The sequence below is a fragment of the Nuphar pumila genome, chromosome 3, assembly GCF_984573655.1.
Source record: "Nuphar pumila chromosome 3, dmNupPumi1.hap1.1, whole genome shotgun sequence".
Taxonomy (NCBI): Eukaryota; Viridiplantae; Streptophyta; class Magnoliopsida; order Nymphaeales; family Nymphaeaceae; genus Nuphar; species Nuphar pumila.
This window is the reverse complement of record NC_143251.1, coordinates 11003314-11019612: the sequence shown is the minus strand read 5'-3', so window position 1 is coordinate 11019612 and position 16299 is coordinate 11003314. Positions and strand designations below refer to the sequence as shown.

General features: G+C 35.9%; 1 protein-coding gene across 2 annotated transcripts in view; it reads right to left on the bottom strand.

The window, feature by feature from the left end:
• The window catches only part of LOC149841944 (uncharacterized), a 49982-nt gene extending 37449 nt beyond the window's left edge, over positions 1-12533 (bottom strand). For both annotated transcript variants that reach the window (XM_089998793.1, XM_089998794.1), the window contains exon 1: positions 12423-12533. In XM_089998793.1, coding sequence (XP_089854919.1) covers positions 12423-12527 — 105 coding nt within the window. In that variant the 5' untranslated portion in view covers positions 12528-12533. The remainder of the gene's footprint in view (positions 1-12422) is intronic.
• Between the last annotated feature and the right edge of the window lie 3766 nt (positions 12534-16299).

Here is a 16299-nt window from a genome sequence, read left to right as displayed (position 1 = left end):
GTTTTTTTGTGACAATTGGAGTGCAGTTGTCATTGCTAGATGAAACATGTAGTGTTGGACCAACATGTGAGAAGGTTGAAAGTCAAGAAATTCAGCTCTTATTTGTCAGAGGAGAAGACCAGATTGCAGATCTTTTCACTAAGCCTCTTCCAGCATTGGGCATTGGCAACTCAAGATCCAACTGTCCATGATCTTAAACCACCCATGTACAGTTTGAGGGTGCATGCTAGAAATAGATATTTTGTTGAGGGTATTTCTATCTTTTCTAACATAAGACCATGTTGTATTTCTTTTTACTTATCAGGGGTATTTTTGTAAAACAAAATTATTCACAGCATCATATAAGAAAGGGCATGACCTAAAAGAAATACACGACCCTTATTTTCTCTATCTCTCTTTCTCGTTTTCTCTTCCTTTATTGTGTGAACTGCAGGACATGCATCCCGAGGCCAATCTTGTCAGGAAGATGGTGCTCAGTTATTTATTAAGATGGCAAAGTGGGATATGAACATTCCTCCTTGCAAAGTAGCTCTTAATAAAGAAGCTTCCAGAAGAGGACACCTCATGGCTAGCAGGTTCTTTGCAAAACTAAAGTATAATTTCTGGCCATATTTACCTAGTTCTTTATCTTGGATTTGACCCATTGGAATTAATAGTCATATTATGAATCATCAAAAGGCCTAGATCCTACACCCAACAAGCCTTAGATGAGAAGAAAACCTCACACCCAGAATCGAAAATTTGAGAAACCGAAAAAAGGTTTAAATTAAGTTTTGGAATGACTCTAACATTTGAAAAAAAAAACTTTTTAAATCTTTTAAAAAGTTTTTCAAATTTCCTACATTTTTCACATTTAGATATGTTTCATCCATGGTTGGCACACATGAAAAATATGAATTTGTGCAATCGGAAAGTAAAGACACATTAGGTGTCATATGAAATGAAGCCTCTGAATCAAGGTTGCAAGTATCTAATTGTTACCCATACTGGTCAGGTCCATAGTAACACCATATCGTATCATAAATTTTTAATAAAAAAAATCTAAAAAAATAGCAAAAATTCGAAAAAAAAAAAATATCACATAAAACAATGAAGAATTGCACAAAATACAACCATAAAATCACATATGAAACAGTTGTCTCTATGAGCCTCATAAGACATATCAAACATCAACTAATATAGAATCATACATAATATTGCATGCATATCTCACAAGAACAATACAAAGAAACAAAAATAAAATAATCAAGTTTATGAATAATTAAGTGTTAAATAACCAAGTTTTTTTAAAACATATTACATGATACCTCAATAATCATAATCATAATCATAATCATAATCATAATCATAATCATAATCATAATCATCTTTTTTTTCTCCTCCTTCAACATCCACACTGTCTCCAAGATACTTGAGGTCTTCATCATCTACCTCTTATATTCCTTATATGTTAATCCACTGAATATCTTCTTCATTCAAAAGAGTGTTTGTTTCTTCTTCAACCCATGCATCTAATTAATCAAAATATTTCAAACTGATGGGATCAAATTGTTTTTTGGGCCTCCTTGCTAATAACTTTTTGATTTGCCTAAAAAGAAAATACGAAAAAGTTAAAATTAATTGGGTTTTGAATGAAAATGATAAATAAACTTTATAATTTTATATATCTCTACCTTAGTCGGAAGTTGTAGCGAATGTAGACGAGGTCAATGAGTTTTTTGTGATCCAATCTATTTCTTCTTTTGGTATGGATTTGCTCAAAGACCCTCCAGTTTCTCTTGAATCCACTTGGACTACATGTTTGGCTAAGAATGTGAACAGCAAAAGCTCTCAAATTTGGAACATCACTTCCAAACCTGGCCCACCACATATTCGAAAAAAAAAAACAAAAAAAAAATGAGAAATCAATAAGACAATAACAGATATACAATCATACAAAACAACATAACTAAATAACAATTTGAAATTAAAATTGAAATAGACAAAATAAATTACTTGGATGCATCATGGCACAGTTTTGCACTGTTGCAGGTCTCCCCATATCATACAATGCATTATCATAAGTTTCTATTTCCTTATGAATTTGATATTAAATGCTATAATTAGGGTTCAACATTTCGATGCAATCCAAAAATCTCTTGTTGACTTTCATATCTATTTTAAACGTAAGGGAGTATCTAAATGCAAGATTTAAATAATATGTGCATGAAGAGGTTGATGAAGTTGTTCAGTCCACCTATGATCAATAATGTTTTATATATGTATATACAATTTTTTCTTCTCATTCAAATTATCTCTAATGGCCTCTTTTGCCTTATCCATGGCCTCATAGAGATAACCCATAGTTGGTTTGTCTTAACTGTCAACCAATCGAAACACCTTTACTAAAGGTATAATTACTCCCAGCAACTTTATGCATGAATCCCAGAATTCATTTCTGAATGCAATATTTATAATTTCTTTGGGCTTTTGTTTTTTGTGCATGGGGATACGCATTTCACTTATCTGATGAAAATAATTTTTTTAGTGCAGCTCTATTCTTACTAGACTTTGTATTGTCAAAACATTTATAGCAAATCTAGTAACTGCACTATGAATCAACTTAGCACCACCAGTGTACTTTCTCATTAGGCTCAAAACCTATGCATGATTTTAAATAAATTTAGTATTTCTTTTCAGCATTCAACTGTCTGATGTACCTCATCCATGTTGTTAATGTCCTCAAGCATGAGGTCTATGCAATGGGCAGCACACAGGGTCCAAAAGAATGACCTAAAATTTTCTGTCAATTCTTTACTTGTCATATAATTTATTGCATTATCAGTAATGAACTTTATAATGTTTTGAGCTTGAACCTCTTTCACAACCTGGTCAAAAAGCCTCAACAATACATTTCCTGTCTTGGGCATATCAGACAAATCAATTGATTTCAAAAACAGTCTCTTTGGAGCAATAGACAAGAAAATTTATCAGGGTCCTTAACTTTTTGTCTATCCACCCATTTGCCATGATGCTACACTCAATTTCTTTCCATGACTGCCTCATCTCATCATGATATGCCTTCACTTCTTTCACATTAGTATCTAAATTTTTTTTCTCTCAAAAGCATAATATGAAGGTATTTTATATCCAAGCTCGATATTGTTTATGGCATCTGTCATAGCTTGAAAATGAAAGGAATTTGCCGCATTGAAATGAATGCAAGCATCATAGAACCATCTCCCAACCGTGACATCCGTCTGCTCAACTAAATGTTAAGGAGTCATCGTAGTAAGAATGTTAGGCTGCATTCAAGGGGCAATCCTAGGCGGAAAAAAACTCCTAATAGAGCCTCTAGCTCTACCTCCTGGTCCTCCTCTTCTTTCTTTTTTTTTTGTGCAAGCAGCACTACTACTGGCTCTAGCCACACCTTTTCCTTCACTGTAGAACTTCATACTTTTGATCCTATGATATGGTTGTAAGATCAGAAGTAAAGAGTTTATCTTCATAATAGACATCCTCTCAGCTATGTCACAGGGATTCGGCTAGCAGGGTGCCACACCAACGTCGACGCGGGTGCGGGTGCGGCACCGGGTGCAGTCAACCCGATCCTGGGTGCATTGACCGCACCCAGGATCATTTAGGTCCATTTTTTTTTTGGATTTTTTTTTTAAAATTTGCCCTATGAAATGGGCTGCGAAATTTTTTTTAATTTTTTTTAAAAAAATTTCTGCTGACAGCAGTTCTCTGTCAGCTGCAGCAGCTGTCTGTCAGCTGCTGATAGCAGCTGTTCTGTCAGCAGCTGACAGCTAATCCTTTTTTTCGTAAGGGATTTTCTCTCTCCATGATGGTGGTAGCCTTGCTTGTGCTATCGTGCAGTGAAATTTGAAAAAAACCGTGTGTTCCCCCGACCCCCTTTATATATATATATATATATATATATATATATATATATATATATATATATATATATATATATATATATATATATATATATATATTTTACATTTTTGCCCCTACCGCACCCCCACACCCGGGTTTTTTGGAAGTGCCGAATCCCCGCACCCGCGCCCGCACCCATGTGACATAGCCTCTCAGGGCTCCGCATACCTCATTTTTGCCACATTCATCTCTCTTTCTTGTGTTTTTTCTCTCAGATCATCAAGTAATTGTTGGCATTGTCATTTTACGATATCCAACAATTTCCTTGACGTGCACGCTTGTACATTATGATACTTCAACCAAGAGATACTACCCGAAAAAGAAATTTGACAATAGTGGCACTTGATTTTTAATCGATTTTCACTCATTACTTAAGTGCCCTAATGCCATGATGGATCCTCTTATGTCACTTCCCCCAAAAACACTCAATAAGAAGCAAAGAATAGGGATTTTTTACCTTAACCCACTTTCTTTAGTGAAAAAATAGTAGAAATGCACTTAAGAAAATCGCAAAAGCCCTCTCCCTTGCGTACGAATCGGCCCCTAAATCGATCTCACGGAACCTAAGGTGTGTAGGTTCCCTTCTAACATCCTCTAGACAAATGGAGAACTCAGCCCTCAAGAGGCCTTTTAAACCCAAAACAAAAAAAAAATTGAGTTTCAGATCCTTTTTAAGTGTGTGGCACCCGTATCATATGATACACCATGTATCGTATGATATTGCACGCTACAGGGGTGTATCGTACAATACACCCAATACGAGTGTGTATCATATTGTAAACCCTAAAAGTATTGTATTGTATCGTACAATACAGCATGATACAAACAACCTTGCTTCGAATCAAAAATTCAAGATGACTTACCTGTAAGGAAATGAATTCCTTCTAAGATGTTTACTCAATCACCAAGAGTGGACACTCAAGAGAGTTCCACCAAATAAAAACAAGAGATAAAAATAATGATTTTATTTATCTCAACATATGCAAGATGTATTACATTGTAGTGGGGCTTTGCCCCATATTTATACACAAGTGAAGGAGGCCATAGAGAGTGGTTGGGACCCCAATGGTTCCCTATGTTGACTAGTCAACATGTGTTAACTAGTTCAAATACAACCAAAAAAATAAAGAAACCTAAAGAGACTATTCCTAGTTACATTATATACGACAATATATATATATATATACATTTATATTTTTAACACTCTCTATCAAACTTACGGTTGGATAACCAAAAGTTTGTCTAAGAGGAAGTAAAATCTAGGAGCAGCAGAGCTTTGGTAAAGAAATCCACCAATTGATATTCTAAAGTAACATAAGGAAGATCACTAGTGTCGTGTAGGAATTCCTCTCGTACATAGCGACAGTTCATCTCAATATGTTTGGTTTGTTCGTGAAAGGTCTAGTTGTTGACAATGTAGATGGAACTTTTGCTGTCACTGCATAGTTGTGATGCTCCTTTACTCTGAACACCTATGTCAGTCAACAATCTCCTTAGTCAGACCACCTCCATAGTGGTTGTAGTCATGGCTCGGTATTCTGCTTCAGTTGAAGAAAGAGAAACTTTTTGTTGTTTCTTGCACCTTCAAGAAATCAATTATTCACCTAAAAATACACAAAAAACAGTGGTTGAGTGTCGGTTATTTGGATCACCTCCCCAGTCAGCATCAGTATAAGCAATTAAATATAAGGATAGAGAAGCAGACAAGAAAAGTCCCTGAAAAATGAAAGTTTTGATATATCAAATAATACGCAAAATTGTTCTCATATGAATTGTGGTAGGAGCATGCTGAATTGCGTACATAATATCAAGTCTCGTAATTGAGAGATATGATAGTGCCCCGATAAGTTGTATACATAGTGTTGGATTTTCAAGTGGTTCCCCATCATCAATCTTTATTTTCACTGACAATTTTGGGAGTGTCAACCTTCTTAGCTGAGATACCAAACCTGACAACAATATCTAAAGCAAACTTGGATTGAGTTAGCAAATAATCTCTAGAAGAATAAACAACTTTTATTCCAAGAAAAAATTTTAAAAACTCAAACCAGTCATTTCAAAATGTGTTTTGAGCAGGGTTACCGGAAGCGCCTAGCTAAAAGGGGAAGCGCGCTTCCGAAGCGTGGGGGAAAGCGTCCCCCTTTTTTGGGAAGCGCGCTTCCCTTTAATGGGGGACGTGTTTCCCTTTAATGGGGGACGCGCTTCCCTTTAATGGGAAGCGCGCTTCCCATCACGCTTCCCCCTCACTTCCCCCACGCTTCCCTTGTTTTTTTCAATTTTTTGTATTTTTTATTTTTATTTTTTTCGCTTCCCCCTCGCTTCCGAGACGCTTCCTAGGTCGCTTCCGAGACACTTCCCGAATCGGTCCTAAGTGGTCCCACGCTTCCCCGCTTCCTAAAATTTTGAAAGTGCCTCGCTTCCCGCTCCCGCTTCTCGTATCGCTTCCCGCTCCTGCTTCCTCAACTGGCAACCATGGTTTTGAGAGGCTTTTTAATGTATTCAACTCCTTGTTTATCACTACCATATCGTCTACGTAGAGGAGAAGTATAATAATACCTACATCAGAAATCTTAACAAACAAAATTGTGTCAGTCAAACAAGATTGAAATCCAACATCAAGCATAACTTGACTAAATCTGTCATACCAAGCCTTTGTTACTTGTTTAAGACCATGCAAGGCCTTGTCAAAGCAAAAAGCTTTTCCTTTAGGGATAACTATGTCAGGCGGTCTTTCCATATAAACTTCTTAAACCAAGTTTTCATTAAGGAAAACATTTTTAACATCCATTTGATATATATGCCATCTCTTCACAAAAGCAAGGGCTGTTAAGGTCTTAATTGTGGTCATTTTAGCAACTTAAGCAAAGGTTTCCTCATAATCTATTATATACTCTTGGGAATATCCTTTGGCAGCTAATGTGACTTTATATTGTTTAAGAGTTTCATCACTCTTGGTTTTAACCATATATACCCATCGACAACCTATAAGTTTCTTTCTTGGGGGAATGTCTTGGACAATATTCGCCTTTTTTAAGCAATCTAATTTCACTCTCATAGCTTCTACCCACTCAGGATGTTTATTTGCTTCATCATAGTTGGAAGGTTCTACATAGAATACTTAGGCGAAAATGACTCATAGGACACAAATTTTTCAGGGATTTTTTATACTCTAAATGACGTTCTGGTTTGTATTTCTACCCAGTTTTTATCATTGCTATACTTTTCAAGAGCATATGGATGTTCAGAATTACCACGCCTGAAATATTAGATGCAATCTTGATCCTTATAAGATTGTTCTTCACTTATCATATCACTTTTAACTTCCTGATCGTCATCAATATCACAATCACCAATCTTTGGAATTAAATCCAACAGAAAAGAAAAATCATTTATTTTTTTAGTTTTCTCTATTTCAAAAAAACTTTCTTTTCTAAAAAGGATACATTTCTTAAAACATATAACCTTTTAATTTTAAAGTCAAAACATCTATAGCTTTTTTTATTATTTGCATATCCTAAAAAGATACAAGGAATAACACGAAGAGAGAGTTTGTCAATTTTGTCTATAAAAATAAAACACTTACATCAAAAAACTCTCAATCTAAATCTGGGACTTGTTTGAAAAGTTTTTCAACAGGAGATGAGTTTTTCAACAAGAGATGAGTTTTTCAAAGAAGATGGCATCTATTAATAAGATAAACTGTAATTAATATGGCTTCAGCCTAAAAATCTTTAGGTACTTGGTTTGTAATGAGTAAAGTTCTTGTTGTTTCTATAATATGCCTATGTTTCCTTTCAGTTAAATCATTTTGTTGAGGGGTACAAAGACAAGATTTTTTATCTGTGATACTGTATAGGTCTAGGTAATCTTTAAATTCTTTTGATAAAAACTCTCCTCCTGAATCAGTGTGAAAGATGGAAATATCATTCTTGAATTGTTTTTTGACCAAATTGTGAAATATTTGAAAATGTAAGAAAACTTCATACTTGTATTTAAAGAAATAAATTCAATTGTGTTTCGTAAAATCATCTACAAAAATTACATAATACATAAAATCACTCTTTGATATAACAGGTGTTAGGTCCCACACATCCAAATGTATTAACTCAAGTGGTCGGAAAGAAACAAAGGTTCTTTCTTGAAATGGTAATCTCTTCATTTTGCTAAGAATACAATTTTCACATATAAAATTTTCAAAATTACAAAAAAAAAAATCATCTTTAGAAAAAACTGAATCTTGGATATACTAAGATAACCAAATCTCTTATGTCATAGATCCAAATCCAATTTCTGAACATTGCAACAAAATGTATTCTTGGGTATTTCCAAAAAATCTAAGTACAAGCCTCCTCCGTGGCCTTCCCCAATCAACTTCCCTAACTAGCAATCTTGCACTCGAGAACCACGAGAGAAGGAAACATTACATTCATGGTCAGATAATTGAGAAACAAATAAAATATTTAAGTTTAATTTAGGAATATATCTAATTTTTTGAATAAAAAATCTTTTTGAATTTTGAAAAATGTTTTCAAAATTTTATATTCCTTTTATCTCAAGAGATGTTCCATCGACAGTGAAAACATTTGACTCACTTGAGTTATAACATTCAGATAACATATCACCATTTCGTATCATATGAAAAGAGACACATGAGTTAAGAATCCAAAGAGATTTACCGAGATCGGAGAAGCTAAAGGAAGAGACGGCTCCAGTGGATGAGATACTCCTTTAAGTAAAGGTTCAAGAGCCTCCACTAATTGTGTCAAGGGCATGTTTCCAATAGATGAATCTTGTGAGATTTTTACATCACTTGACTCTTGTGGAGGTCCAACAGAGGTAACCTTCTTCTCATAGGGTTTCTTCAATTTAGGACAATATCTTTTCATATGTCCCGTTTCACGACAATAGTAGCAAATAACTTTCTTTATTTCATTCTCATTGCCTTGCTTCTCATCATTTGGCCTTCTATAGTGTAGTGGCGAACGTAGTTTTTGGGTCTAGATACGGCTAGAATTGAGTCATCATCACTCTTAGAGATTCATCTTTTAAGCTTATTCTCCTCCATACTTAATTCTTCTATAGTGTCTTCTATCGAAGGGACTTTTCCTTGACGAAGAAGAGTGGATTTTATGGATTCAAACTCTGATCTCAACCCATTAATAAATTGGTAAAAATGTTTTGCGTTTATTTGATTTTGACAGAGTTCTATGTCTTCCGGACAATGCTACTTTGGTTCAAGAAGTGAAAATTTTTCTCATAGTTCAGACAAACTATTATAGTATTCTCTAATGCTTTTGTCTCCATGAACCGTATTTTGTATCTTATCTTACATGTTTCACACATGCGCAATATCTTTAAGAGAATACATTCTCTTAAGATAATCTCATGTATTGTTTGCATGTTCGAATTTAGCAAGACTTGAACACTTCTTAATGTCAATGCTACTAATGAGTCAAGACATAATCTTGGCATGTCCCATTCTCCATTCCTTCTACTTCTTCTCATAAGTGGTCATTGTCTTATTTTTCTCAACCTTAGTAAGTGGTGCCTATTTTCACCTTCTACTTTGGTAAGAATTAGTTTGGGTTTCGGATCGGTCCTATCCACTAATCCCCATAACCCTTTTCCCCATATGAGATGCTTAATAATTGAAGCCCATGTTATATAGTTTGAATCAGTGAGCTTGATGGGTTTTATGGTGACATTTTCATTGTCATCTATTTTACAAGGGTAAAGGTAAAGAAAAAAAACTAGAAAGAATGAGGGAAAGTATAGAGAGAACAAGAGCAAGGGTGGAAAATCACGAGAACTCCACCACCAAGCCGATCAAGAGCACGAACACTCCTTTTTCACGTAAACACCACCAATCTATTACTTGAAAAACATTCACGATCTTACTAGCACTTGAATAAGAATTGCAAGATAGCTTCAACACATTCAAATTTGAAGTGATATGCTTTCCAATGTACCAAAAATAATTTCAGCTTGATCACCAAGCTCTGATACCATAAGGAAATGAGTTCCTTCATAGATGTTCACTCAATCACCAAGAGTGGACACTCAAAGAGAGTTTCACCAATATCAAAATGAATACTCAAAGAACCACAAATGGGTTCACTCGTAAACTCCCACTAAAGGGAAATAAAAACAAGAGATAAAAAATAATGATTTTATTTATCTAACATATGCAAGATAAATTACATTGTAGTGGGGCTTTGCCCCATATATATACACAAGTGAATGAAGCCATAGAGAGTTGTTGGGACTCCAACATTTCCTTAGGTTGACTAGTCAACATGTGTTGACTAGTTCAAATACAACCAAAAAAATGAAAAAACTTAAAGAGACTAGTCCTAGTTACTATTCTTAATTATATTACATATGACAATATATACATATGTATACATTTACATTTTTAACATTACCTAGAGGGAAAGAGGTAGACATGGTGGCACCGGATGTAGATGGGTGGCTTTTAGGTATTGTGAAATGGCCTCCGTTAGTTGAGCGATCGTCAAGTCTTTGAGGTCACTTCTTTTGCTTGATTCTTCTCGTTTGAGTGACTCTTCACTCACCGTGGCCACCTTTCTTTTGAGTTTTGGGCATTCTGGTTTTACATGGTAGTTCATTACAAAATGACAAATGATCTTTCTTCCTCCTCCATTGTATTTTTTCTCAAAATCTCCATTAATTTTTTTCTCAAAGTGAGGATGTTTATATGTTCTCACAAAATCGAGGACCTTTCCTTCCTCCTTTTCCTTTTTTTTAATAAAAAGAGGCCTTTTTTTAGACCTTTCCTTTTCTTCCTTTTTTTCTGAAATAGGGCAGACGATTCTCCTTTTTTTTTAAATCAGCAAAACTATAGAAAGATGATAAAACAAAATAAGGGATGACCCAACACAAGCAATAAGATAATATATTGATAATATGAAAAAAAAACAAGAAAAAGAGGTAGACGAGAAACAAGAATGATATACCAGGAACATGATTGACATGAAAAATATCGGATCTGAAAAGTTTTAGAAGAAGAAGAAGGAATAGAACAAAGAAAAAAAAGAACAGGGATATAAAATCAAAATAACATTTAAGGAAAGAAAGAATATAGGATTAGGGTTAAAGAAAAGAAGGAGAACAAATAACGAGATCAACCAACCAGGAAGAAGATCTATGATGCTGTGAATAATTTTGTTTTGCAAAAATACCCCTGATAAGTAAAAAGAAGTACAATATGGTCTTATATTACAAAAGACAGAACCTCAACAAAACATCTATCTCTAACACTTCCAAAAATGAACTCTAACATTTGATCATACTCACCAACAGCGTTTGGAGAGTTTTTTACGCAAACATTCTCTTGGAAGAATTTTAATTAGTCATTTTTCTGGGGAGTTTGAGCAAGTGAAAAATTAGATACATTGTGAAAACGCAAAAATAACTATATTGATGTACTTTTAATATTACATGTTTCTTAAATTACAACAGATTAAAAAAATAGGCAAATCTTTTAAATAGGAAATAATGGACAACGAAAAGATGTCGTGACATTTCAAACATTATCCCACTTTTCTCAATGATGTTTTTAGGATATTGTGAGCAAGCATCAACAATCATCACCGACGAATTAGCTTTTGCATTGTCTCTCAAACACCTCATGAAAATCTACAGTTGTCATAATGCATTCTGTGCAGTTAAGGAGGCAACACACTTTAGGTCGCTTGCAAGAGATTTGGTCGTTACCGATCAAGCTTGGCAGGTTGGGTGAATTAAGATAATTTCGAGAGAATTTGCACCAATTTACGGTGGCACCTCTGTTAGATCCTTAAGGAATATGAACAATCATTTTCATGATACATCATATGTTCTAGGGAAGAAAAAGATGGCAGCGAAGCTTATTGGATTTTCTGAACTTCAGATTCCCGACCAAATTTCCAGCCAACCGCGTTAGGATTGATGGTCACTATCTGGAATTTGCCGGAAAACCAAATTGCCAGAAATGGCCAGATTCCATGCACCAAACTCCGACGCAAAACCGTGGCAGGTCAAAATCCCATGATCTGTGAAACAACCCCAACACATCCACTTGATCCCCAAGTTCAAGAATCCGACTTTTCGATCCCAGAAAAGTAAGAAAAACCAGGACTTGGCACTCAACAACCCAATTTCCCGACTCATCCTAATTTTCCGAAAAATTAGTAGGTGCGTCCAAAAACACCGGCTAGTTCTTCTCCTTCCACCCACCGACTAAACTTATCTATACCCCCTAAAACTCTCAAGTCCAACCATACATTGATATTTGACATAGGGCAAAGATGACCAATCTTTGGTGAAATAAACAAAATTGATTTCTGAGAATAAAAGATAAAGGCACACAAAAAAACGCTATGCAAGATTCCAACTGTGACAGAGGCCAGCAGAGAAGTAACAAAAGCACGTAAAGAGAGCAACGAAAATAACAAAGGAGCGCTTAGTTTGTGGAGAAGGGGAGGGGATTAGCGACTCACAACGTCTCCGACGACGGCGATTCGGACGGAGCGGCGCATCGGGAGGGGGCGGTTGGGGCGCTTCAAGGGAGAGGAGGAGCAGCACACCGTCCTCAGGCTCAGCATATCCGTTAACGCGATGTTGTGAGTCGGGTCTTCTAATTTCTAAGGCCAAGTCAACTGGGACCAATTTTTGTGCAAGCTTGCACGCATTTGTCACAAAGACACCGGACACGAAACGCGACTTGATACGAGTTGGAGATATGATTTGAAATTTTTGTTTGGTAAATATGATACGAGGGCATGATTTTTTATGATTTAATTGATTGATTTTTTTTTATAATCTTTGTATAATATATAAAAGTACATTGGCTATTGAAATATTATTAAAAGCAAAATATTATAAAAAAAATAATAAAATATTGTCTAGGTGTTTCACCCCTTCCCCTGAAGCTTTGGTATCTGGAACACTTGGGACAAAAAATAACAAATAATAAAAATTTAAAAAAAAAAATGGAACACCTAGGACAAAAAACTTGACTTGTCCAAAACACCTCTGTGCTCGGCCAGTAGTGTTCAGACAGGACTGTTCTACGCATTTTTGTCTGAGCAATCAAATGGGTGTCAAACTATCTTGAAGGCTTTGTCTGAACCATATGAGGCTGTTTGTTAAGCTGGTACAGGGTCGGCCAAGACAATTGTGCTGCCCTGTAATGACAGCTCCACCTCCACGTCCTGGATCAAGCGAATGACATCTTTCGTCTTGCCAAAAATGGAACGCAAGTGTGCCCTGACCCTTGCATCTGCGTATCAAACAACCCATAGGGTTGCTGCCGAAGAGGCTTGTCTTGGGCCTTGCTTTTTTCCACCCGATCAGAATTCGTCCAGCTTGGTTCAATGTTGTCCATCGTAGTCAGAACAGAACAATTGCACATATTATAACTGGTACCATGTCCCAACCATATGCCGATTTTTTAAATTCAGGTCTGGTACGGTCGGGTCCAGGTCAAACCTGACCCATTAACACCCCTACTGCTAAGTTATCCAATTGGCCTTCTTGCTGCATCATACTGGATCCACCAAATCATGATTTGTAGGGCCAAGCTAATACGAGTAGAAGAATTGCGCTGGTTGGATCTTAAAGTTGGACCAGGACTTGGTCTTTGAATTCCTTAACAAAGTAAATTATGAGTGAGTTCTTGACCCTAAACTATAGAGTTTTTGGACTTACCCAACAGCAGGAATTGGATCAGGCTCTGACCAAGATCTGCCCCCATCGAGTTAGCTAGGGTCAGTTAATTACTAAAGTTATTAAATAATTATGACCAAACAAATCTACCAATTTCATGAACTTTGCCTTGGAAGTGTTGGAATTTATGTGGTTCTAATTATTGAAGACCTAGAACCGGATCCATTACCTCAAGAACTGGATATGGATCTGAGTGTGGCAAACCCAAATCCAATTTCATTGCACCCAATACTTGAAGAGGATCCAATTGATGTTGATCCGGGTCCAAGCTTTAAGGTCCACGCCACCTCATCAGATCAACTAAGTAGGACAAATGAGACCCACTCTTGGGATGCCACCTCATCTCAGCACTTGAATACGTTTCTCCTAGCCATTGATGCAAGTGAGCCCCACTAGCCTTAGACGCGTAGGCCTCTTAAAGGCACCCCCATAAAACTCGTCCAACCCTCCTTAATTGTAGCCTAAGGGAAGTCCAAGTGCTAACCTAATTTCATGATAAGGACTCTCCATTAAGAGAGCCCAAGTATTATCTAAAATTAGCTTTAGGTTTTATCTAGGGGTAGGCCTAGGTGTTATCTAAAATTAGCTTTAGGTTTTATCTAACAATAGGTTTATTTATTTAATATTGTCTTGGTTAAGTGTGTAGCCTTTAAGAAGCCAGCTTTGGCCTTTATACAGGCTTAATATTGTATTTGAAATGAATCATGAAATGAATTGAATCAGTTTCCTTCCCACATTCTTTCCAAAAGGCATGGCCTCCTCTCTCTCTCTCTCTCTCTCTCTCTCTCTCTCTCTCTCTCTCTCTCTCTCTCGTGCTTATCCCTAACCTAATTTACCGAAGTGTGTTGACCCTTGTGGTCTATCATACTAAGAGACCCAGGTGGCTGTCTAAAATGACTTGCATCCGGCAAACTGCATCAACCTCATAGTTATCTAAGTGTTTCCAACCCAATTTAGTGAAGCCCGAACCTTCCCAAGCAGACACTAGATGACTCAACCTAAGTCAAGTAAGTCCAACCAACCCCTTTCCATTAACCCAAACTCAACTTAGAACTCACTAGACACAAATCTGTCTAACATAAAACCTATCAACCCTTAAAATTAGCTTTACTTCATAAAATTGCCCAGCCCAAACCGTAGAGCCCCTCTGGGTATGAGATTTTGTATAACACCCCTGATTTTCAAATCTTGTAATTTTGCATTTATTTTATAAATATAAGATTTTTTCATGAGATTGAAGATTTATCGGTTCATCTTGGGTTTTAGGTCTTAATCCGATCGAATTTGGGTTTGGGTTGGACCCGTTGCGAGTCGAGGGAATAGTCATCATTTTTAGGTTTCCCCATTTTGGGCAAGGGACGTGTGTGGCATTGTGAAAATAGATCTGAATTTTATTAGAATGGCATGGTTGATGTTTTGGGTTCAGTAAGAGGTAATTTGGGTATAAAAGTGGTAGTTTGGAGATTTTATTGGGCTAGAAGGGCGAAAGTGTTCATTTGCATTGACATTTGACTTGGGTGAGGAACAAGTAGCCCCCACCTCTGTCCCTTTGCATACACGTCTACCCCACCCCCTTTTTCTTTTTATGATGGTTTTATTTTTTGTTTTTAGGTTTATTTCTCCACCCCCTTTCATGCATAACTTATTCCTTCTTTCTCTCTTCACTCCCCTTCCTCACTCTCCACTCCCCTCCCTTAACGTCTCACCCTCATCTCTCTCTCGCAACCGCATTTCCCTTTATCTCTCTCTCGATTTTTTTTAGGTCAGTGGTGGAGCTCGAAGGTTGACGTTTTTCAATAATTTATAGGCAATTTTTCCAACATTTTTCAGCATTTTGTTTTGGGGTTTTGCGCTTTTACGTATGGTTCCTCCCTCCATTAATGCTTAGATAGTGGACAACATAATCATGTTTCAATCTCTATTTTTGAATATTTTTAAACATGTTGTTATAGCTATGTATGTGTAAAAAAAATTTGCATCTCAATTTATGTCTTTAAATGTATTTTAAGCATGTTGTTATAGCTATGTATGCGCAAAAAAAAATTGCATCTCAATTTTTTATCTTTGAATGTGTTTTAAGCATATTGTTATAGCTATGTACTAAAATTTCCTGCATCTCAATTTTTGGCTTTGACTGTATTTTAAGCATGTTGTTATAGCTATGTATGTTCAGAAATTTTTTGCATCTCAATTTCTATCTTTAAATGTATTTTAAGCATATTGTTATAGCTATGTATGTACAGAAATTTTCTTCATCTCGGTTTCTATATTTAAATGTGTTTTAAGCATGTTGTTATAGCTATGTATGTGCATAAATTTTTTGCATCTTAATCTCTATCTTTGAATGTATTTGAAGCATGTTGTTATATCTATGTATGTGCATAAATTTTTTGCATCTCAATCTGTCTTTACATGTGTTTTAAGCATGTTGTTATAGCTAAGTATGTGCAAAAATTGTCTGCATCTCAATTTTTGTTTTTGAATGTTCATAAGTATATTGTTTTAACCTCATGTGAGCAGAAAATTTTTTGCAACTCCTTTTGCTGACTTTAAGTGTGTATTAAGCCTATTGTTCCAGTTTACTTTCTGCAATTCAAGTGTTGATCTTTAAGCATTTACTGACATTGTTTTTAACCTGTATGTATAGAA